At 37.4% G+C, this 26,470-nt stretch overlaps 1 protein-coding gene across 1 annotated transcript in view; it reads right to left on the bottom strand.

Annotated features, from left to right (window-relative positions):
* PRKCE (protein kinase C epsilon) overlaps positions 1 to 26,470 on the bottom strand; it is a 296,138-nt gene that overhangs the window by 110,497 nt on the left and 159,171 nt on the right. Inside the window, exon 3 of the mRNA XM_065833837.2 lies at positions 945 to 1,104. Coding sequence (XP_065689909.1) covers positions 945 to 1,104 — 160 coding nt within the window. The remainder of the gene's footprint in view (positions 1 to 944; positions 1,105 to 26,470) is intronic.

Genomic DNA, 26,470 nt, shown 5'->3' with positions numbered 1-26,470 from the left:
TAAAGACACATTTATTATCATAAAATAGGCAAAGCCAAAGGGTACCTAGAGAGGGAAGCCACAAGCCAGGAAAATAGTCATCAAGCAGGCCTCTAAACAGACAGAAGATTGCACTTGCCAATATTGTTGCTTGAAATCACCTTAGCTAACCTAAAGCCTAAACTGCACACATTTCTTAGAAGAATGTAGTTGAGTTTATGTACAATTAATGTCTTTTCACATTAAGAAAGACTGATTCATTACACAGTCTTAAGAAATATTAATTATGGATCAGATCAGATCTTATGTGTATTAAGGTACAAATCAGCATCTCCAGGTAACTTTGGAAAATCTCAATAGAGTTGCTGAAAAATAACTGAAAACTGAACATGTCCACTACTTTTCCCTATCTGAAATGTGTGGGTACTCAGAACTAATATAAACAATTTCTAAAAGGGAGTTCTTGCTATCTGTTGTAATAAGAAAGACCCTATACACCCAACACCGAAAACTCCGGATCATTAGATGCCTAATACTCCCATATTCCATTGTCTTCAGTAGGATGCAAGGGAGCTTGGCATTACCTAGGAGGGAGATGGTGATACTTAATCACATGAAGAAGAATTTAGTCATCTTGGCAAAACATAAATGTCTAATATTAGGTCTAAAACTACACTTATGCATCTACAGGACACAAGATTGGCTGTTTACCTAGAGTCTATAGTGTGTACTAGACAGGAAAAGATTGAACTTTGTGGTTCAGAAAAGAAAAAATGCAAATACAACAAATTCTAACATTTATGATGGAAATTTAAGACACTTCTGTTAACGTCTGCAAAACTGATGACAGCTTAATATTAAAATGAAGAGGTAAAGAACTACTATTCTACACGATTTATACTTCAGCATAACAGGAGGGTATGTTAACTCTTCAATTCAGAGCTACAAAGAAAGCAAAGTCATACCATATAAAGTCTCTGCAGTGCGAACAATATGTTGGTTGCCTAAGATAGGTGGCCATAAACTTGTGTCCATTAACCTGATGTACTCTGCGCCGCACAGCACCCTGTCGCTTTCTGGGTCGCATACGTTCCCGGAACACACGTTCTTCATTGTCTTTGGGTGCTGAAACAAGAAGAAAAAACAATCAGCACTGGCTGTATCAGACACAAATACGGGAAAGCTCAATTGCAAGAAGTGGATAGTCTCCAAAAAAATAGAAAAAATCCTTTCTAGCTAGCAAAATATCTTCCTTGAATTTGGGTAATTTTTTTCCTTTTTAGCATCAATTACTAAAGGGCAAGGGTTTTCATTTCAGTACAGGAACCTCTATTTGTTCTAAACCTTTATCTGTAAATTCATGCTAAGCTGGGAATAAGTCTTCTGTGCTTTATCACTATCAAGCACATTGACAACCTCTCTAACAGTAATTACACAGTTAGATTCTCCAAACAGCTCAGACTCATCTCATTTGATTTTCAGGGGAAAAAAAAGAATCCACCAAAAAATACCAACATTCTTTGGTTCCCATACACTCAGAAAGCTCAGTACAAATACACATTATCAAACAGAACAAAAATTCCATTCAGAAGTGATCACTATGTAGAATTCCTGATTATGATCTGAGCTTCAGGCTCTAATAATCTGCTTTGATACTAATACACTTTCAGCAAAAAGTTCAAGGGAAGGAAGTTGCTCCTCTTCAAATGTACATGACATGTAATGGTAGAGGAAGTAAAAGATGAAGGTGATATATCTCAGAATGAAAGCTTTTGGATAAAATCCTCCACAGTGCATCAGTTCTTTTTTTCCCAAGGCTTTATTTTGAAATGCATCCCTAACACCTCCATGGTATTCCGTGTGCATTAAGCAAATGCTGAGGATGAATTAGCAATGAAGAATAGTACACAGTTGTTAATGGAAGACAGATATTGCAAGCATTCCTTGAGCCACTTGTATCTCTGCAAAATGGAATATCGGATTTGGAGGGGCCCCGTTCAGTCATTCGTTGTTAACTGAATCTATGCACTCACTACTTCTGTGCACATAACACTTTGAAATGTTTTTAACACTTCTCATTCTCTGAATTTCAGCTACCCTGAATCATTAGGATGGCCTAAAGATGCCAACTTTGGTCTGTTGCAAGCTTTTCTGTACACAAACGAGTTCTCCAAGCCACAGTCCAGTACTTAAGAATAACACAAATAAAAAAGTCTGAGAACAACTGAAATCCGTAATAGTCTCAAATTATTTTACAAACAACAAAATAAACCCTATTTTTGATGGTTGTAAAATTCAAGTTATTGATTTAGGAGTTCTTAGAAATGGTCTTAAACTAAGCCAACAGATGGATATCCTGCGAAAATACAAATCACAGACCCATGAATCAAGATAAACTTCTTTCACACTAGTAAATTCATTTATGCACTAAAAAGCTGAAGTTCCTGACACATTAATATCTTACAAAAACTTCTTACTCAGAGTAGGTTTTCACCGTAAGAAGACACACCTCTGGGATGGTCAGAATGGCATTACTTTTCTGTTTTAAGTGGGCTCTCAGTAAATAAACACTGACTTATACACACAGTTACCCCTTTTATTTATGCCAAAGAGCAATCAAAAAGCAATGGCTTCAGGTCCCCCTTCAAGAGATAAATACCAAATAGTTATCAGGTAGGTTTATTTTTATGCACTAAGCAAAACTCTGATGTCTACTAAATACCACAGCCCCTCGAAAGACCGTCTTCCACAGATAACACGTAGCAAGTCTTTGGCCGTCCTACCAAAGACCCCTATTTCCAACTTCTGAATGATTTATTGACTTTATAAAGCTGATGAAAATCTTTTAAAAGTTAATATAGAATTATTTCCCATAATAACACAGAACTGTTCTTTTGGTCATCATCCAGATTGCAGAATTTGCTGAAATATATAGCCTGGATGCGAAAAAGTTAAAATCCCACTCTCCTGGAAAGGGTTCCCAACAAGTTATCTTATTATATGAAACAAATGCGATGTTCTGACAGTGCACAGTTCACACATGATATCATCATCAGTCTACAATACTGCTTTTCTCCTTTTTTCTTCTTAAGCTAATTATTCACTGATGAAGCACCTATAATTTTACAAACCTGATAAAAAAATCCCTCTTCCTATTGTGGCTAGATAAACACAATATGATGACAATATTTTCTTACTAGCAACAAAGCCTTAAAATTTATTTTACTATATTACTTTCAGTTCTGTATTTAAAACTCCATTTTTTCACTTACAATGCTTAAAATTAAACAACGAAACAGTGTCTTTTTCAGAAATGCCCTGGCTTGAAAACAGATAAAAGCAATACACCAGTCCTGAAATTATCAGATTAAATGGTAGGTCTCAATGTCTCAATCTGTATGTGAGAATGATGCTCGAGTACCACAGGGAAACGCAGTTTTTTTGGTCTGTCTCGGATAACGTTGGACGTCTGTCAGCCAGTTGCTCCAAAACTGTGTCTCCTGCCGGCCTGTTGTCCCACATTTATCACCACAGACCAGCGCTTGGCCAAATCAGTGCCTCGCATCCTGCTCTAGCCTCGAACTGCACAGATGAACTGCAGGTTCCAGAGCAGAGACTCCCCAGTGGTGACTCTGCCCCACCTCACCTCTCATTACAGCCCACAGAGCATCCCCACCTCGTCAGTTGGCACCAGAAATCGTCTGGAATAGCATCTGGCACTGCGGCACATGATGGGACACTGGATGACCAGACACTAGCCTTTCAGCAAAGCAGACCACGTCACAATAGAACTTAATTCACCCATAAGCTTTCCACGCATTTTATGTTAAGGTCAGCTGGCTTTGCTCACTGTTTATCAACACAAACACATCAGCAATGCACAGTCCTCAAGCTAAACACGGCCATGTCTTCCACGATTCACAGCACGGTTGTGGATCACAGGCACCTGCTTTCATAGAATCATAAAACCATTTTAGTTGGAAGAGACACTTAAGATCATCAAGTCAAACAATAACCTAAATCTAGCATTAAACCATGTCCCTAAGAGACTAATCTATACATCTTTGAAACACCTCCAGGGCTGGTGACTCCACCACTTCCCTGGGCAGCCTGTTCCAGTGCTTCACAACCCTTTCTGTGAAGTAATGCTTCCTCATATCCAACTCGAACCTTCCCTGGTGCAACTTGAGGCCATTTCCTCTTGTCCTATCACTTGCTACTTGGGAGAAGAGACCAACCCCTCCCATGAAAGGGAGCTACACTGCTTCTTCACAAACTTCTCTCTTTGTTCACAAGCAATAAGCAGAGATCATTAAATGCTATAAGAAAACAGAGAATACTTGGGAAAATCCCCAACATTTGTATGATACTGACAACTAGTGTTTTCAAGACATGCTATAGAAAATATTAGCATCCCAAACAAAGGTGGCCTTTAAATCTATTTTTAAAGGTCTTACAGTGGTATACAACAGATTCTAGTTATTACCATTAGGATATTGCATGCTGCCTAATCGTGGCATTTCTGTTCTTAGCAGAGGAGTTGAAATGAAAATTAAGTGGATTTGCTGTAGTCAGTCTATAAGCAAGTTCCAATATAAACAACAATTTCTCCTCACAGTACTTCTCCTAAATAGTCACAGAGGGTTGTCGTTTTCTCAGCAAAAGCTGTTTCTTTATGTAAAGTACATTCTGTTCCCTGTTTTGATTTAGAGTCATTCAACCACTTATATTATTCAGTTTTATCTTTTTAAAATGCATTTATTTAACTTCCATTTTCAAAAGATGGAGTAAGAAAGGCTCATTATGATTTCCAAGTGTTCATAGAAAATACTGTCAATGCAGCACACCAAGTTTAGGCTTTATATGCTGGTACTTCAGAACTGGCAAATCTAGAACTAATTTCATCTCAAAACTATCCCCAGTAATGCCACTATTTCTTTCAATTGCAGCCAAGAGTAAGTCTTGACTTATTTGGAAAACAATAGTATATAATTGCTTTTATAGACTCATATGTACATACAAACATCTTGCCTACAATTTCAGAGACTGAAAAGACTTATACAGTGAACTCCAAATGCTTAGAGAAGTCTTACAAAAGTCAGAATTATCTGGAAAGCAAAATCGCCCTAAATTCATAAATACTTGCAAAAAGGATGTTTAAATGAACTGTCTGGAATTACGTTTAACTCTGTTAATCTTGTAGAATCTCTTAAGTATGTATTATAAGTCAGAACTTAAAGGATAAGAAGGTAACACAGAATACCTCCTAATCCTTGAAGCCGGCGAGATTGGCAGAAAATGACCCTGTACACCAAATAACAAAGGTTGGAATGTGTCAGGTCTCATTTTATACTAAAATGGTTTCAGCGTAAATGAGAAGGTTCAGTGCAGAGCACTAACCACAACAGATAGAATTATCCTGTGTAGCAAAATGTGGTATCTCTATTCCATATCTTCTCTGTTGCAAGTACCTACAGAATTCCAACAATACAAAAAAGGAAAAAATATTTCAGAAAAAGAAAGATTACACACAGAGACAGGTTTTTCAGCATTTGCTACTGCTCAGAATGCTGACTTCTAAAAGGGAATATATTGTGGAATCTGGAGGGGATTGGCACCAAACAGGGAAACTGTTTGGGGAACAGAAAAAATAAAATCAGATGTTGTAATTCAATGGCTACTGACCATCGAAGCCAAACCATAGGTCATGTACAATGGTAACACTCACAGTAGCCGGTCTAGCTGCCAGGTAACCCCCAGCAAGAGAACACTGACACCTCCACGGCTCTTCTGGTGCAAAGTGACTTTCACCCCGGACACCTCTTGCGTGTGTTCCCATTGCTGTCTTCCCTAACTACAACCAGCATCCAGAAACACCAGTTGGTTTAACACCACTCTTAGTAACTACAACAGAGACTAACTCAACAACGAAAGCGAAGCAACAATGATTATACTGCTGTTTTACTGCTGAAGACGAAGCTTTTGCATAATATTTAAAGCGAACCACTTTAACCAGTATGTATGTACAGAAATAGAGCTTTTGTTTTAGCAACATATAACATCTAAACGGAGGAAGGATATTGAGGCAGGAGAGATAATTCACCTAAAGTTATGTTGGAGAGTGAGAAGGGGCAGGAACCATTTCCAGGACTCCTCAGGTTCCAAAATGGAGTGTAACCAGATCATTATGCATCAAAATTAGGTCTCAAAGGATTATTCCCATACTCTGGTTTGGGCCTCTACAGTAGAAGCATATATACCGTCATCAAGATTCCTCCAGGCAAAAACTGTTACAGGATTTGCCTTTAAGGTTTTAATCTTCTTTAAAGAAAAAAAGCTAAAAAAAATCCTTATATATTTACATTTCTATTTCTCTTTGCTTTTAAAAGCCTTGCTTCAAAAAGCTATGCAACAAACTAATTTTGTAACTTTGAGATAAAAAACAAGAAGGTAAATGCTACATTCTAATTTCATAAAGCTGTTACTGTTAAAAATACAAATTAACTGGTACATTTATCACAGTTTAAGACTACATAGTAAGAGTATGCAATTATGCTAAGACTTTTTCGAAAAGTATAATATTTCCAGCTTATTTTATTAACAAGGAATAAACATACAGGTTTTGCTTACTGTATCTCAAATCTAAAGAAAGCTGTCAGGAAATTTCTTGTTTAATAGGAGAAGAATCAGATCCTCAGATAATGCTGTATTGTTGAAAAAAACCAAAGATGATGAGTGTTACTAAAGAAATGAAAAAATGCTCACAGAATGGGTTAGTTTTAGAAAAGATACGTGTCTTGACAAGTCACGTCTGTTAACACAAGCTGTTCACTGAACGCATTGAAGAACTGCGTTTTAAAGTATATCAAGCCTAAATATGGTGGGTGACTTTGTAGCATGGGCTCAGGCTCAAATTTATTTGCCTTCAAACACATGCTTCTTTTTAAATGTTTAAATCTTGTCTAAAAGAGAGATCCTGCTTGTATGTATTTAAAGACTTCCCTTGACATGCAAACAGATAATAAATGGTTGGGGCTCATGACAGGAACACAGTTTTGTTTCAGGGCTTGTTTTACTTTCCTTTTATAAACAAACAAAACCACCCCAAACAAACCAAAAACCCAGCACAACACACCAAAACCCCATAAAACCAAAAAACAAACCAAACCCACCAGCTAACAAACCAAACTATAATGCTATCCAAATGATTATTTAGACACAGTTTAAACCTCTTCTACATACATATTTATTATTAGGAACACATTCATTAGCTCCCTCAAAGCTGAAGGAACAACAGTAACTCCCCACATTCTTTCACACAGAAATACCTTCCCATCCAATTCACATAATAAAGGAGAACATAAAGTCCAAAAGTACTGAAGAGTCTTACAGGTCCTGAAGGTCCGACACAATTTCAACACACAGAATCACAGAATGTTAGGGATTGAAAGGAACCTCGAAAGACCATCTAGTCCAATCCCCCCACCAGGGCAGGAACACCCAGATGAGGTTACACAGGAATGTGTCCAGGTGGGTTTTGAATGTCTCCAGAGAAGGAGACTCCAAACCCGCCCTGGGCAGCCTGTTCCAGTGTCTGTCACCCTCACTGAGAAGTTTCTTCTCAGATTTAAGTGGAACCTCCTGTGTTCCAGTTTGAACCCATTAACCCTTGTCTTGCCATTGGTAAGAGAAGTCTGATTTAGTTTTCAGAAATGTCCCAACCTTGCTGGCTGGCAATATTTGGACCAAGCATCCAAAACCAGGAGCAGGGAGCCTGGTACCTGACACCACAGATGCAGCAGCCAGCGCTGCCCCAGCTGTGGCCCATCTGCTCCCTGCAGCAGAGCCTGGGGAAGAGTGAGCTCCCGCATGTATTCAAGCAAAATTCTCCTTCAAATGACTTCGAGAATTTCCTTAAGAAAGCCATCGAGATGAGCCCTCACATGTTTCTGCTCTCCACCTGCACAGTGCCTGCAGCATTAGTGACAACTTACACAGGTTTAAGGTATTAACAGCATGGAATTACACATGGTCATCTTTGGATGACCATACAGCATGTTTTGATAAATCTAATATTTGATGAATAGATTCCTGTTTTATAGGAACTCTTGACTTAACAACTGGTCAGGGATGGATATAAATATAGGGTGCTACATCCATTTTTTAGGCCCCTGGTGGCTCACAGAGATGAGAGGGTATTGCCCTTATCTTAGAGGGTGAATGTAGCAGTTCCTACAGATAAACAGCTGCCAGATCCACAAAGTAAGCAAATCGGAGACAGATCCTCCGATTTCCTCCCAATTTCTTTATTGGTGGTATTTAAGAAATACGGTATTCCTAAAATTAACTTTTAACTACAATTTTCATGTTACATTTTATTTGGCAAAAGAAGTTACATTGCTAGAAATACCACAGGTTTTCTGAAAAGTCCATTTCACATCGCAAGGTTTTTAAAATAAAATTTCAACTCCTAAGACATTTTCCACAAGACAGAATTTAGAGCTTTTTCAGTTGGAAAGGAGTCGACGTCAGAGACAATGTGGAGGAGGAAAAAAGGGGGGAGGGGGGAAATCAATGCTAACCAAGGTTATTTTGGTCTTCCAGCATTATCTTTCAGGAGGAACAAACAGCCTCACTCTAAAAACAATGCCCTTATGTCAATAAATCTGCAATTGAAATCAGAGAGGTGGAAATGTATTCTACATATGGTTATGGTTATGTATGCTATATAAAGTTATTAATCAAGAGCAAAATCTTACTCCACGGAATGTAATGGCTCTACTCATGTTATAACTAGTAATTTAAAATAATAATTTGCAAAATGTAGAACAGTTTTTGTGACATAACTTCACATGATAAGCTTACAGGAAGAAAATTAATTTAGTTTGTGGCAGTGACATTCAGTTCATGGTGATACAGTGGTAGTAATGAGTAGTATTAGTAGCCTGGTGTTAGTATTGACAGCGTTAAGTCCTGACAGGCTAACAAGGTGCAACAGCTGTTACTAAATCAACTGTTTACTAAAGCTAAAAAAGTATTGATCTTTTGAATGAGCGGAATACATTATGTTGTTGTTGTTATTATTAAGATTGTTATGATTATGGTCAGACCAAATGCCATCCTTGAGACCAGATTTCCCTACCCTTATTGCTGCAAGTCTGCAAACATGTCCTGCAATATGATTGCAGTTTTCTCCTCAGAGCATGCTCAGCGACTTGCAGAGGTGGTGGTCAATAGCCTCGTGAGACACACTCATATTGTATGTCCTTTTGCTGTTTCCAAGGAAAGAAGGAAAATGTGACAAAACCTCACAGCCACGGCTGCTAAACTTTCAAAGTGGTGTACACATGCATGTTTATTTTAACAGAACCCCAGGCTATGGAAGTTTCTGCAGGATCAAGTGACCTCTCTGCAGGGTCAACACCTGAGTTGCTGGCCTTTGTCAGCTCCTGGAAAGGAAACGGTGTTGCGATGCTAAGAAGGAAAACAAGCATTGTGAAAATTTCAGGACAAAGCTCTTTTCCCAGAGGTAACTATTAAACCAGACAGATCCTGAATGACAGTATTTTAAGCATGTGTTTGCAACAGATCAGAGAAGTTCAGCAGTCTTCTCCTTATAGTTGCAAAAGCTACGTAGAATGAGATGAAACGGAACCTTGTATGACTAAGGTTTCTGGTCTTTCAGAATGGAGTTGTTTCTGAAATAGTCTTTCAACACCAGCTTTGTTCCTTTCCTATAGAATAACAGAAGCTCAAGTGGCAGGCACCTAGGAAACGCCTGAGTCCAGCCCCCTGCAGTGGGTCTCATGTACGTCAGACATCCTCAACTTCCATTTTTCTAATGATTCTTCAAAATCTCCAGTGAGGGAAAATCCACAATGTGTTCCCGTATCTTGTTTCACTCCTCTTGCAGACAGGCTGTTTTGCTAACAGCCAGCCTCAATCCTTTTGCAGTAAATTATGCTTCATGAGTGAATGGCAACTTGAAAAAAAGCAATTTTTTGCCAGCACAGAAACTACTGCAGCATCTGTGGCAAGACAACCATTATCCTGTTGTACATCATGCAAAAGACCAGGGGATGGGGATAGCCAGAGACACAGTAAGATGTCACAGAAAAGAGAAATGTAGAAATTTTGCATCCTTCTCAGGCCATGGCAAGACAGAAGCTGCTTTGAACTAAACAGGTCCCCATGGATACCCCAATCTCATTCTAGTTGCAGAAAAGCTGTGATATATGAAGGTAAAAAGGGGAATGAAAAACACTTCCTGCCTTTAAGCTACCGAATCTCACCATCGATTCCATTTCCAGATCCCTTTCCTGAAAGTGACAACTTCCTTCCATCTGAATTTAGAAATGCCTGTAAATAGGCTCAATTGTGCTAAAATCCCCATATTAAATCTGGTAATTCCACATAACCACATTAAGGATCTATGGTGTATGACCTACACAGGTCCGAAAAGATGGCTTTCAAAACATGGCTTATAATGGTATACCCCACACCAAAGCTCAATGCCGTGATATACATTACACAAATTCAAGTTTCAGAGTGCTTCACAGCAGAAGTGAAATCTTCTTCCCTACAGTTAGAAAATACACCATTCTGAGGTGGCACCATTGCAGACACTAGAAGTACAGAAACTTCAGTAAGTTTACTTTGGAGAAGTGATCCTTTCTGCATTTTCCTTTTATTTTTCTACATTTGTTTCTCAATAAAGTACTAACAACTTGTATTCTCCATGGGGCAGATGGAGTCCATTGCAGAAATGCTTGTGATTCAAGAGAGCCTCACACAGTGCCCACATGATAACTGAGAAAGCCAGAGAAGATCCTTTAGCAGCTCCTTTATCCCAAGCAGGAAGAACTCTACCCATCAGCCTTACTAATTTTGGAAAAATTAGAATACCCCTGAATACTTTGCTCAAAAAATGCTCAGGAAGGTCAAAGAGAGTTTTGAGGGCAGGCAGAATGACTGTGATACATTAATATTTACAGACTTTCTTCTTATACTTTTGGATTATGGCAACGATATTTTTCAACAAATTAAAATAGAGGCTGTAGAAATTTGGAAGTGATTTCGCCCCAACAGCATGAAAGCAATGACATGAATCATCTGTACCCTTGTGTAGGTAAACCCACTGACGAGACTAATGGTTCTGATAAACAGAAGAGGATTTGACCCCAAGCAGTAGGATGTGTTATTAGAAATAACACGTGAGACAATCATATTCATAGTCGCCGTTTGCCAGATAACACCTGTTTATATCACTGTAACTGTACAGTGCTTTGCCTGCTTAGACAAATAATTTGCAACACTATTAACATTTTGAAGATTTCAAATAAATCTTTCAGTATTAAAATAAGAAAGCAAACTATTTTTATTTCAACCTAACTTAAAAGGCACTGTTCTATGAAGTAAGTTGATGCTTCAGTCTGTCCACAGAAACAGTATCCAGTCACTGTTAAATTATTTCTTGTTCTTATGATATATTCTTGGCAATTTTTGAGTTAGAGAATGCACCATAGTATCATGATAAATGTTAGAAACCAGGACCTGGTTGCCACTAGTGTCTGAACTCCTCAGTGCCAGCTCTCCATCTAGCCATGAAGCCAAAACTGGGAAAACTGTGGACAGTCTGCAGAAATGTCTGGGGCTTGAGGTGTCACCAAAATATGCTCCGAGACAATCCCACCATGGCAACCTGGGGCACTGAGTCTGCAACAAGGAAACCCTCAGAGCAACCCCATGGACGGCAGCCAGGTAGCCTGACAGAAAGATCAAGCTTTCTAATATAACTCGTAGCAGTTCAAATCATGTTTCTCCTTCTATTTCACCACTTACATCTTAAGTTGGTTCTGCATGCTAGAAACGCACGATACACCTTTGCTCTGCAGTGGAGCCTGCAGGGCACCCAACAGGTAAAAGAGTGGGTTCTCATTTGGACTGCACAGATTACTTTCTGTGTCAGATGGAGTGTGCTGGAGCCTACAGGACTTCTGGACTTTTCATTTCTCATAACTCTACTGTGGAACTGAATAAAACAAGTGAAAGATATTAATGTTACCCATCAGCTGCCACCAATAAACAGCATCCATCACTACTTTCCAATTTTTTGCCCAATATATTACCCATAATACACTTCTACTCATGTTCCAACATGTCATTGCTCCTTCTGGTTTACATCTTTTACTAAGGGCCATATTATGACAATCCTGTCACCCTCCACCGATACGTTCATTTTGTTCATTTCCTAAGTGGGCAATTCTTGCAATCATTTGTAAGAGGCAAAAATATCAGCAAAAGAACTCATTCTCTCTTTCCATTGTTTTTCTTGCAAATGTGGGAGGAATTTTTCTTATCCTGATAGCCCCCCACATACACACAACAGAGGCTTAGTTAGGAATGTCTCTGACTCACAAGCAGTGCTATTAAAGCAACTCTCACATCTATGTCTTTCAACATTAAATATGTTATTACTAATTTCCATTCAAAGAACAATAATAGATATATTATGTAAATCCTGAAGTACTCATATGATTTATTATCAGTGTACTACTTCAAAACCCCAATTTAGCAAAGCATTTCTGAACATGCCTACATGAAAGAGAATATTTACTGTGCCACGGATTTCAATGGAAATCTATCAATATTTAAAACACCACTTACCTGCCCTGCTAATGTTAAATGTACTCATCTTTTGCAGGGTAAAAATGGAAACATGTGCTAAACAGTATCTCGTTTTTCCCTGACAGGCTTATAGGCACAGCATCATGAGGTAATTGCAAATGGTGAGTTTGCATATTGTCAATAGAGCCTGAATGTGTCATATAGGTTTTTATTGGGGGGAAGACCGACACAGGACAGGGACAGCGGGATGACCACCACCATGCCCTATCATTGGCAGATCAAGTATTTCTCAGAGATAAGATTAAATAAGAGAAGTTTTAAGGTTTCTTATTTGCTTTTGGATTTCAATATACAGTTTATTTCACCGTCTGAACTCCACATAATGATAAAAAGGCAGATTAATAAGATCAGACCACAGTGTTACCTCACCCTGCATTTGCAGAAGGCATGTGGGGCCTATCAAGTATTTGCTACCAGCTCCATCGTGTGCTCTAATTTTTAATAATAGGTTGCTACTCACAAATGTACTGCCAATTTTTCCTTTTGCAGGACTTCAAGCAGAAAACCAGTAAAGGGATCTCACTCCTGCTTCCTATGACTCTCAGCAAAATTTTGCAGTATTTGATGTCTGGCATAGTGTCTTAGCTGAAATACTTGATTGCATGAGAATCCTGGCTCTTGCTAAACAAAGCAACACGTGTCTAGCCTGCAGTTTATGCAGAGAACCTTGAAAAATGTGACATAAATACATGTAAAGACTGAAAAGCACACAAAAGTTCTAGTGGAGAACACACTTTCCAGCTTTATTATGGAAGATCTTACTTGTCTCTGTACACTGCATACATGTTTTTAAATCAGTATGGAGTTGGTCAAACTGCATCTTACTATATGAGACACAGGGGCAGAAGACAAAGCTGTGTTTGAAAAAGCTTACAAAGACTTATTTGCTCCTAGGTTTTGCTGTCGTTTTGATACTCCAGTCTTCCTCCAGTGCTCCCATATTTATTTAAATTCTCCAATCATTCCGTAAGGCAGACATATCAGTGTCTTTTACATTTTCAGTAACTCAGTGAGCATGTGGTTCAACCTTTCATATAAAGTGAAAAGTGCTTCTGGCTTATGGAAAGGTGCTTCACTGGACACCTAATTTCCAGCAGACTCAGAATTTCAGAAAGGTTTTTAAGCATCAACTGCTCGAACTAATCTAATGGAATGTGGGCCACTTTTCCTGAACTATGGTAGATTAAATCTCTAATAAAAACGTATATTCACAGAGGAGAAAAATTGGCAAACAGCCTTTGAAGAGGCGACGGATGCACTGAGATGCATTTTGTTTTTCATAGTTCTGTAAAACTGATGTAATATTAAAAAATACTTAAGAACTTACTGATGGAAGCAGCTGGCAAGTGGGAAGGGTGGGATGTTAGATGATGAGGTGCCTTACTACAGGAATCGAGGAAAAAAGGAGCAAGATGACCAATATGGACTCATAGTTTTAACTCTCTCACTTTGGAGAAAAACTCAGCAAGAAATAGGACATCAAAGAAAGGGAGAGAAGGCGGCAGGAGGGACGAATGTGAACCTAGAGCTGATGAAAGAGAACACCCTTTTTGCTCCACGTGGGAGAAATGTGAGCAATGCAGCTCACAACAGTCAATGGCCCCAACTCCAAGACCAATTCAAGTTTAGGTTTATCATCAACCAGTAAATTAATTTCCTTTCTACTCATCTGCTGCAAAGAAAAGTTAACTCTCTCTGTTACAGAAAACTCATATATAAAAGCTAGCAGATATATATGCACAATGAGTTAGCTACAGAAAAGCATTCAAGAGCTGCATTTTTTCCACAGGGTTCTACATATCTGCCTTGTAGTCCTCTGGGAGAATGGATATTCTCCTCCAAGCAAACGTTAGACTTGCTAAGGTTTTCCCAAAGACACTGAGCCAACAAGTTCACTGAAACAACCAACTTCAAAAAACTGACAATGCTTTAGAGCCCCTACTGTTTTATTCAGATATGTGACAGTTAAACCTAGTTCACACTATGTTTATGCAGAACAGGTACAGAAAGTCAGATTAGCAAGTCAAGATGGTTACATATTGCATTCTATTACATTACTCTAAATTAACTGATTTTTTTTCTCCTTCAGCAAATCCTCTTTTTATTACTTCCCAAAACTAAAAGCAGTTCAGTACTAACAAATCCCCACAGCACTCACTGAAAGCTTATTTATAAAATATATGTGAAGACTCTATACAAGAATTAATCAATGTGTGTGGGAGAAAGCTTACTTCTGACATTTCTTAAAACTGTAAGTCTTCCAAGAAAAATATTTGTTAAACTCTGGGCTGTGCATCTGTATACTGTAGCTGGAAGAAAATGGAACGAAGAAAAAACACTGAAATTTTTTCTTCTCTTCTTCAGCACAAATATATCAAATGCTACTTCAAGATCCAAGCAACTTGGACCAGAAGCTAAATCAGACAATGAAAAGAGAGAGAAAACAATTCTTGTAATGACTACTGATTTAATTATTCTCTTGCTATTCCGATGCTCTACTTTCCATTCAGCGCTGACCCTGCTTCCCACCACAGGTACTACTCCTGGATACTCGAAGTCGAATGACAAGGAGACTGACTGCAGCACAAAGGACAGCTATGCGGACATCTTAATGCTCTATGTGCCCAGTCACACAAGGATAAGATCTATCCTTGGTTACAGCCCTACAGTTAGGCCAGAGAACAGCGAGACATACATTAAACCAAGCAGAATTTGGTTCAGTTTACTTACAGCTGAGATAAAAAAAGAAACCTTGACTGCCTATGACCAAACTGTAAGGATACAAAATGTTCTAGCAATTGTAAAACACTAACCTCTAAAACTTGACTCCATTTACTGTTTTGTTTATTAACAGGTCAAGAGATAGCAGACACTTCGAAAAAGCTTTCCTTAAATTCAAGTCACAGCCCATGCTCTCAAACCCTTTCTGTCCCCTTTGGTTTCCCAAGCACCTCTGCTCATAGTCAAACACTACATAATTCATTTTCACTTAGCCTTATCAGGTTGCTGAATAAGGATGTGAAAGTCAGCTGGCTGCAAGTTAAAAAATAGATTCAGTGCCTCCTTATTGCCGCTGTCACCGATTTAGCTGTTCCCATGGTAAACTTAGATCCTACCACGGGACGCTGTATCACCTATCAGTTCACAAGCTGGGAAGTGTGGTGTATGAAGATTTGATTTAACAGATCCCAGAACTGCCTGGTTGAAGTGTGTGGCATTTGAAAGCTGGAGGCCTGAATTATTCCCCCCCTCCCTTTTTTTTTTTCTAACTTGTATAATCTCAAGAGAACTAAGACATATGGCAGCATTTCCAAGCTGGTTTCAAAGAGATTTTGATTTCCCACTTACTTTCTCTAAGTGTGAATTACCTAAGAAGGTGTCAGAAGTTCCTCGAAAAAACCCTTTTAACGCTGGTTGTATTTAGAAAAAGGGTTTCTAGAGAAAAGCTCCTACTTTTTTTTTAAGAAAAAAGAAAGATTTTGACAGCTCTATAGCTGAAGCCTCTAACTTGACTACCCATATGACACACCACTGCACTCATGAAATAGTTTCTTACAATTGTTTCAATGCAGAAAAGAATGAAGCTTCCTCACTAGTACAGAGACAAAAAAACCCCAACGCCCCAAGAAGGAAATCATCCTTCAGAGTAGAAACTTCACTATCAGAAATTGCATACGTTAGAGCTAATGTATACTTCTTCCTTCAGTAAATATCTATAAAAGATCAAATATAATCTTACATGTTGAAAAGATTTCTCTAAACTTTTCTTGAATAAAACATGGTCTTTGCCATTAGCATACCAGTAGCCAAATAAAAACATGCAATGCATTTTAAGAAAGAAAGAAAGACAGAAAAAAAACAATTTGCTAAGGTAATTTCAACTAAATAAAGCCATGTTTATCGTCTGCCTTTTTCTTTATTTCACACCCAAACCCAGTAAACAAAAGATTTTAACTACAAAGAGAAAGAACAAAACAAAACAAAAGACTGTTTTTAACAAGTATAAAAGAAAGGCAAGGAAACAGAAACATAGCATTTCAAGATTCAATTACTCCACAAAATATCTTCAAGTGACTCTTCACTACTTGTCCTGGAGTCATTACAAAGTCCCCAGCAACACCACATCCAATACACCAAACTAAACCTTTCTTTCTGGTGTACTTGGAAAACTCATTGAATTTGAAAATCTTATATGACACAGTGAATCCAAACCAGTCAGTTGTGAGTAATAATTTTGTGATCCTCCATTTGTGAGACCACCGTAACAAACTTACATTAGAAAATGCTTATGTTAGAAAGGACAGATTTTGTAAGATGCAGTGACACCGTCTGAACCCAGCTACATTAAATGTGTTTTAAATCCCCTATCCAAAAGCAGCGGTATTCAGAATAGCTGCCCATATTCAGTAACTTGGCCCAACATGTCTGCATTGCAGCATCAGTTGGCTTGTTCTCCTACATGCAAGAATATCATCTTAGTACGCACAAAATCCCTTGTTTCATGATGGAAAAAAAAGTCACAGAAATGGGCTATGAAAATTAGATGTATGTAAGCAATTTTCAGTCATCCCACACAGGACATTAGTGGGAAGAAAGCATTGCACTGAGCAAGCATTAGCACTATTCTTAGCAGCATCTAAACTTATTTAAAATAATTATTCCAGTATCTATTCCAGCAAGCAATACGAATTACACTCGTCCCTTAGACAAAAAGACAGACACAAAAACATGAATATGATCCTCCCTCTGCATTGAATTTATCTTTACCAGAAGCAAGGAAAACAGCATAGAAAACATTCCTGGAAACTAAGGGGGGAAATAAATCTTATTTCAAGAGAGGCCATTTTAAACATTATGGTTATTGTGCCAGAGCTGTGGGTTCGATGAAAATGGATTGTAGGTGATTTAGAAAGATGTAGAAAGCTGTATCACAGAATAAAAGTAGTAAGATCACCATTTTACATTGGTCTCATTGAATAGATGGAGATCGTTGCTGCCCACCACCAGCAGTGAAAGGGTGTGTGGCTCCACCACTGCACCAGAAGCACCTCATGATGCATGCTTTCCAGAACATGGAACAATCCAAATAAACTGACCTGGGCATTTGCAAGTTTTAAACCTAAGGGGGTAATAATGAGATGCAAGAAGCACTTGGCTTCAGATCAGTGAAAATCTCTAGTTGTAGTTATATCACATTTCTCTCTTCATTCCCACAACGTGTAACTCCATGCCGACATTGCAGAACATCACTTGTCCGGTCATACATGTAACAAGAGGGAGAATACCTCCTAATAGCTACTGATAAGTTATCCATTTTAACATGGTGTTATACCGCTGGTCCCAACTATTTCGGCTTATCACTCATCTGTTTAGAAAATGCTACCTCTAAGACAATTGTTTCCCCTCAGATAGAAACAGGGTATTGTCCTAAAATATAATGGTCTTGGTCAGGGACTGACTCTGATAAACTGGCAGGAGCTCTGAATTATATTGCTGTAAAATCACACAAAAAGAATCTGTCTCTGCACATATAAAATTAAGTAACGATTCTCAGAATAACAGCTCTTTGGAACAGGTTTTTGAGGTGCTTTGTAGCTTAGTCTTAACAAAATTAAAGCAAAATGTATCTCAGCAAGTGTGAGACTTCCTTAAAAAATTAAAATACAAGTTTTCCTTCTATGTAGAAATGAAATAACAGGTTATATTGGACTAGGTTAATAATGACTTGCTAATTAAAACAATATTTATTTATTTATTTGCATACAGCACTGTTATTTCTTTCATTTAATTCTAATCCCTGAAAAATAGCATTTATTCTAAAATATTTTTTTTTCTTCTAACACTGTCAAACACTGAATCTCCCTTTCCACCAATCCCTCACCTTCAGAGGAACAACAGAGGAACTGAAATGGCTGGTTTTGTCCACTCCACAGCATCTTTCAAGAATTTTTGTATTCATCATCTATGCACTGATCACAGGGACTACGATACTAGCTCAAACTTTGGGAAAATAGTCCAGTAATTAAATGAAACTTTGATAGGTAAAATTATGAAAAAGCTATATAAATAAAATAAAACATTCTAACCTAGAATTATGTTGCTTTCAGAACAACATACAAGTAAAGCTGATAACATCAAAGCAAACAACTACTAAGGAAGAATAAGCCAATGATTTCTCCTAATAAATGCATATTGAAAAGCCAATTGACTCACCCAGAAGTTATCCCATGCATGTATTATTATTGATATATGAAAATACATGAAATACAAATACATGAAAAAAACCCCCATATTTGGAGTATACAGTCTTGCCCTCATATCCTACTTGCCTTCATAACCAGCCAAACTTGGTTAGTACAACAACAGCAGTGTGTGTGACTGTTAGTAGTAATCACCATATCTCAGAAACAGCTTTTTTAACTTTTTCAGGTACAGTCCAAAGGGCTTTACGCAAAAGGCAAGAGACATTGAATGACATGCCTGAGGCCACTCAGAAAACTTGTGGTAGATGACTTGTGTGTGGTGTCTTCACAGTCTTCACCCAGGATTTTCTTCCCACCATTTCTAAGCACCTAGAGACTGATCTGGTGCTTACAACCAATATCAAATAATCGCTTCCTTGAATCCTCCTGCTTGATCACTAAATAAGGACATTCTGCTTTCCTGTGATTTTTTTCTCAATAGTATGAAAAATACAAAGGCCGTTAGTCCATCCTCAGTAGCTTTAAGTTTGTATCTCTGTTTCTGAAGTATATTTTAACTTTGTACCATGTTATTTTTACAGGTTCCACCACCTCTTAGTGGGGCAGAAACTGGTAATCAAAAATCATTTGCAGATAAAAGCCAATAGAAAACGTCTGTGACATCTAAAACAGAGCCAACAATACCTACCAAGCACTTTTATCTATACTACAAGGTGTTGCAAAAGATCAAGACAATTGAAATCCCTACACCTCTGCAGCCACAAACTATCAACTATCGTCTCAATGTTGTCCATACGGCCGGTGAAGGGAACATAGAACATTCATAAGAAGGTTACTAAAACCTGATAATTCATTAAAGTGTTTGTGAATTTTTGTGTAATTGTAAAATACTGTGCCTGTCTTTTTTAAACACCCTGTATATATGTACAGCATAGCTGTGTTTTTCAAAGGGAAACCAGTTTCAGGATGTGTTTAGCTAAATAAAAAGGCAATGGGATCCACATGCACCACTTTGTTTCAAAATTATACAGGTAGTAGATATACTACAAACTTAAGTATCTTAATAAATTTGTAATCACCAACTCTCTGGTTACTTAATTCAATCCTGTATCCTCTGCCTGTCTTTTTGATTTTGACTCAGTGCTCATGAAAATAATCATCCTCCAAGTAGCCTCTGTTGGCTTACTTTATTTTAGCTACACAGACTATCAATGACAAAGCCAGGGGATACCCCCAAAAATCTGAGTTTAGACCACATGATCCAATGATCAGACTACAAGATTTCCTCCCCAGTTTAAAATTAATTTAGGAATTAATTTACTGTCATGAGGTCTGCAGTTCAAATGTCTATGTGCAAGATAAAGCTTCTCAGGTAGTATCTTCTTTTTATATCATAGAAAGGTCTTCAGAAAAAATATAAATAAATAAGCAGAAGCTAGTGCAAGACCAATAAAAGAAGCGGGGGATATCACGTAATCATAAGCCACTGAACACAGAAAACGAGTTCATGCAGGAAACTGAAGAAAACTGATGACTGCTTAAAGCAAGAACTGGCACTGAAAATCTTTTGATACCACTTATCTTGAGGATGACGACTATGATCTTCTAAATACCCATTTTCTTTTCATGTCAGCATCCTAAGAATTGAGCCATATTCAATAAAATATTATAGATTTCAAGAAGTACATTACTATGGACTCTGAATAAAAAGCAGAAATCTATTTATAACAAACTATTTATAACAGTTCCGATTTCACTAACACTGACTTGGTCATGACTGTCCCCTTCCTTTTTTTCCCTCCTTATCTAGGGCTAAGAAAACAGTGTCTATAAAAGCTGGCAAGACTTTTATATATAATTTCCAATGTAGTATGTAGGCAGGCAGATAGATCAATCAACTTTTTAAATTTAGTGCATACAGTTTACTGTGAAAGGAGATTTTTTTTTTTTTTATGAGAGACAAGTTCAGGATTTTCTGTTTTATTTTTGGTTATCACATCTTTCTAACAGATTATGATTCATTCACTAGTCTTCAAGGAAAATAAGTGCACATGAATATTTTTAAGCACAGTGCTTGCATGGTTTAACACTCATTTGCTGCAGAAATATTAGATCTCTAATGAAGCCTCAGCATTTCTGCCCACGTAACACGTACAAGGAGCTGTGGAGAGCCCTACAGCTTAAGCTGGACTCAAGTTCTGCAGAAACCAAGTTGCAAAGCAACACACAGTATGGAGACTTCACCAGACTGGAGTGAAATTGTGTTCCTAAATGGAGCCTTTGGCACAGAGGTGTGGATGTTTGATGCACTGAAGTAAAATTTTAGAAAGACAGGCTAAATATTTTTATTTAAGATAATTATCATGTGGCATGTGGCACATACAGGTACATACATAGTAAAATCTGATGTCAGAAGAGATGTACACAGTGCTGCTGTGCCCTCCAGTCCCTGTGAAATTTATAATCACATCTAATGTGTCAAATTTGGAGGACTGCAAATGAAAGAAAACAGCAGCATAGAGGCTCTCTCTTTTAAATTTTATCAATGTAAATTCTATTTTGCAAATGCCGTACTCCTTTCATTATCACCTTTTACCTGTTCTGTCAAACACAGGCATAACTTTTGCACCTCTTGTACAAAACCATGACCAAGTATCCTAAGACGCAGCAACAGACAGAAATGTTTTGTTTTCCCTGTTGCAGAAAACTCTACTCCGTGCTTGAGGTTTTTTGAGACTACTTCAGTTAGTGACAGTCCACAAACTAGTACTCTGCTTCCAATAGTTGCTGAATTACTAAAAATTGGAAGTAACATTTAGAAATTTTAAGTGTAAGGAACTTCTGAGGGAAGGGAACTCGTAGGAAACATAGCCTCTGTAAAAACTAAACCAATGTGCTAATGTTTAAAATCATAAAAGATAAAGAAAGGAGTCAATTATTAAAGTAGGGAGATTATAGGAGCTATAAAAATCCTCCGCATTAGAAAATCAGAGGATTCATAATTAAGGCAAACAAACCTTTGCACATGGCAGTTCAAATATCCCATCCTGCCAGGCTTCACACTGAACAAGCCTTTCCGTTTTAAGTGCAAAGCCCATATATACCCCATAAATGATAAAATATTCCTGAAGGCTTTAGGTTATGGTCCAACATGCAATTAGAAATTTCAGGACCTTGCTTTAGCACAGTAAGCAGCAGCCATGACATATTTGATCATACCTGTAAGTTGCACGGTATGTTATTTTTTAATTCATGCTACTTGTTGTACGCATGTCAAAAAATTTATCCTCAGACACTCATATAAACTTAGTTATGCTTGATATGGAAAGGTGACAGGCATGTTTTTCCAGAAAAAAAACCCCAACACTCAGACCACCTTGCAATTATTTAGATCTCAATTACCATAGGTTTTTTAGGTTTTTTCCTAATTACTTTATGGGCACAATAACGAGATTTTTTTTTTCCACCTGGTCATAAATAAGTTGCCAAACTATCTTCAAAGAATGCTATAATTTACATAGAGAGACCACCTGACAAAAATTAAACACAGAACAATTACACATCAATTTATGAAATAAATTTAAAATTAATAAAAGCATCTTAGAGTAGATTTAAGTCACTGTGACAAAGACACATGAGAATATAAGCTGTTTTTAGTTACAGTGTTGCACTGTCATTTGCTTTAACGGATTTCTTTTGCTGTGTGAATTAAATGCGGAATTTGCTTCTCAAATAGGAACTGCAAAATGAAAAGTCACATAACCCTACTGAAAAAGCTCACACCCACAAACCATTAATGAGCATATTACTGGTTTCAGGTGATTGCACTACTTTTCTGTTTAGAAGAACTCACTTAAAGATTCCCTGAAGACTTGCTCCTGAACAGCTCTATGACCTAGTTTAAAGAAAATGTAAAAGGATTATATTTTTGGCTCTTCACATCAAGGTTTTTTGGCATTTACAAACTTTGCTGAATCGTTTTGGCTGTGGTGCCTTTCCTTATCTGCCCAAGCAATACTCAGCAGTATGGAATTTGCTTCCAGTGCACACTGAAAGTGCTAGCACTTTGCAAAACCCATTATTTCTTTAGCGAAACATCTTTCATTGTGTTTTACAAAACAATTTTGAAGCCTTTTCAATACATCCACACAATGTCCATCAGCACAGTAGAAAGGTACTCAAATGCATCCAAGGAAACCTCCAGAGAGGTGCGTGGGTCTATCAAAACACGGCCTAAAAACTACTGCACGACAGAGCTCTGTGGATTAGTGAGTGAATCTAAGACCTAGTGCTTCAATCACAAAGGAATGAGCACCGAGAATCAACTGCTAAGGCTGTTTGTCTAGAGAGGTTGACTTACTGAAGGTTTCAAAACCTGCAAAATCAATTAAAAGAATCAGGTTTTATTACGGAACATATTCTAACTCTATTAAAAGTATAAGGCAGATGACTGAGCCTTAGAGCTAACGCTCAGTAGAGTTAATAGAAAAAAAAAAGCCAAGCAATTTAATTACACCTTTCAAATCTGCCTGCACACATATACCCCATACTTCAACACTCAAACTTAGTTCCATCCCTTCTACTAAAAATATCTTTTATTACAGAGGAGTAAAAGCAAAAAGCTAATTCAGAACAAAAATTATAACTTTAGACAACTCATGGTGTGAAATGACATGTACCTTCCCATGTTAATGAGTATTTCAGTAGCAGCACGGCTTACGTAATAATCATGGGGTTTATGGCAGCTGGTTATTTTGACAAGAAATCTGAAGGAGCTGCATGGAAATAGCACGGAAAGAAGGAAAGAAAAGCAATAGGTCTGACATGTCAGAGACCCTTTTACAAAGCACGCCAAGTCTGTCCTTTGTTACTTGGTTTTCATATCAAAAGCCCAATTTTGAATCCTATGCATAGATAAAAAACGAATTCACTGCAAATTTCTTAAGGAACCCATCTGCAAACTTTTTTGCAAGCCCCTTCTCCCACTGAAATGGAAATTGTTAAACAGGGAGTGGGCATTTTCTTATTTTTCAAACAAAGCCTAACTTTTCAATACATCACAGCAAATGGGGAAAAGAGAAAAAAGGTTTAATCAGTATGGTTCAACAGTGGTGCTGGAAACTCTAATTTCACCTTTCATTTCAAAATGTAGGGACCAACTCTGTTCAAAAATACCAAAGAAAGACCTTTATTACTTTTTTTCAACAGGAAAAGGGCAAAAGCAGGAATACCTAATTTAAAATAAATCATAGCAGATAAAAAAAACCCAATTTTATTGAATGAAATGTTTTCTTGTAAAGGTGTACTTTGAAGTTTAATCTTTACAAGCAGAACAACATAAGTTAATATAGTCTGACCATCAAAAATACAACAATTGTGATAATTTGCAGTCAATTTTGAAAAAAAAAAAAAACCCACAACATTTAAGCATCTTTCTTAAAATGGTTGTTGATTTTAAACAAGATAACCACTTGGTGGCAGAAGAATCTATGTCTTGCTCAGAAACTGTATTGCTGTCAGGAAAACATGCAAACTGATGCGTTTGTACTGCACAGTGAATGATTTGCCGCTAGTAACGCTGATGAAAAACGCATGGGTTCAGTGTAACTCAACCCTCAGGGCTAATAAAGGTACATATTCTCCCAGAGCATTTTGGCTACTTTGAACTGAATTGTTACTTTATAGACTGAAAGTTTGTACAATTGGAAAATTCAATTTAAGGTAAGATCAGATTATTGTATATCTAATTGTTAACAAAGTTTCAGAAGAAAAAAACCCCAAACAACCAACAACAAACCTATCATTATAATGCCACTTCCAGTTTAAAAATCCGGAAGAGCTCCCATTTGAAAACGCAGTACAAGTAACAGCATTTACTGAAAATTTTATATACCCATCCACAATTTGTAAGAGTTTCTTTCTGACTTTGAAAACAGATCACTAGTTAGATCAATAAACAGGGGCTCCTACCACCAGTCTATTTTACTTTTCTCTCCTTTGTTTCATCCTATTGCAAGACCCTCCCAGAACTGAACACATTATATTTTGCCACATAGAAGGCACCATGGAAGAAACTGTTCCCTCTCCCTGACTTGTGCACAATCCTGCCACAAAGACTGAAAAACTATTAACCTGCTAACCCAAAAGGATGGTTCTTGAATGAGCCTGAAAGCTTTGCCAGCTCACCTAGCTCAAGTGAAAACAGACAGAAAATGTACCGGGGCAAAGCTCCAGAGAATACCTCCTGCAAAATTTCTAAAATGCAGATATATTTTATGAATTAAAACAAATTATTCTGTTTTGTGACCAAAACCAAGAAGCCAACTAAAGGGATCCCGCAACCTTTTTATGTAGCTCACTAAATGTAGCTGCTACTATTTATAACTTCAAATAATTATACATAATGCTTTTACCTCTCAACAGCGATTTCTCTTTTCTGCTCCTCAGTATTTATTGACAAAATTGAAAATGCCCTCAGATAGATTGCAGCAAAATAAAAGAATAAGTGATGACAGATGTAGACTTGACAATGAATGATGGCGATGATTTCTTGTCATATTCATAGATATTTGTCAAGTCTGTAGCAAAATAATAACCATGGAAAAGTTTTTTCGGTTTGCTTTAGTGTTTGTGTATAGAGGAAAAAAAAAAGATAGAATGAGGGTCTCCGCTTACAGTGAATAAAAAGTGCATTTACACTGGCATTTTGCCTCAAAATTAGTATGCCTTTTTGAAGCAAGTCTTATGATCATCCCTATCTACCAGTCTTTGCTTCACATCACCAAGTGCTCTCAGACAGCACAAACTGGACTTTTTTTCAGCAAAACCAAGCCAGACAAGCTAGCCTTCAAAACCTTCAAAATACATGGAGTTTGGACACTGGCTCCTCAGCAGCAAGGCTTTGCCTTCCAAGTCCAAGCCCACAGTGCGGGATGGTGCGCTAATGCAGACCCAACGGGGTTTGGAAAACCTTTCGGTAATCTGAATTACAAGCAGTGTTGTTACTGTCTAAAAGTATTTGAATGCTTTCTCACCTCTATATATTTCTATGTGTCTATCATGGTACACCTCATTATTTGTAGTACATTAAGTACAAGTGTACTTAACCCAGAAAATACTTATGCAAAATAACATTAAATGAGTTTTAAAATAATACCTGATTTAGTTATTGGAATATCCATACCAGGTACTGATTTCAGCAAGATTAGTGAAAAGAGTAAGGATAAAAACACAGAAAAAAATCACTGAAAGAAATGTGGGTAATATAATTATCCTTTCCCCAAATCACAACTGCTACACAATATTCAGGAGCAAGAAACTACAATGGGAATCTGCAGTAAATACTTTTGGAGAAAGTACTTGAATCATTAGTATTTGAGTAACAAAATGTTCATATTGGCAAATACCACAATCTAGATTCTGAGGCATGCAGTTAAACACAATGTTAATGTTTTTCTTTTCATGATTTTCTTTCCAGAGTAATAAAATTTGAAAAAAGAAAGAAACATGCAACATCTGAAACACAAATTAAACACGACTAAAGTAAAACATATTAAATAGTTTTCTGTCTCTTTTCTGCAGACATAGCTATAGTAGAATGC

This window comes from Patagioenas fasciata, chromosome 3, assembly GCF_037038585.1.
Source record: "Patagioenas fasciata isolate bPatFas1 chromosome 3, bPatFas1.hap1, whole genome shotgun sequence".
Taxonomy (NCBI): Eukaryota; Metazoa; Chordata; class Aves; order Columbiformes; family Columbidae; genus Patagioenas; species Patagioenas fasciata.
The sequence above is the reverse complement of the archived record's forward strand: the minus strand, read 5'-3'. Positions and strand labels throughout refer to the sequence as shown.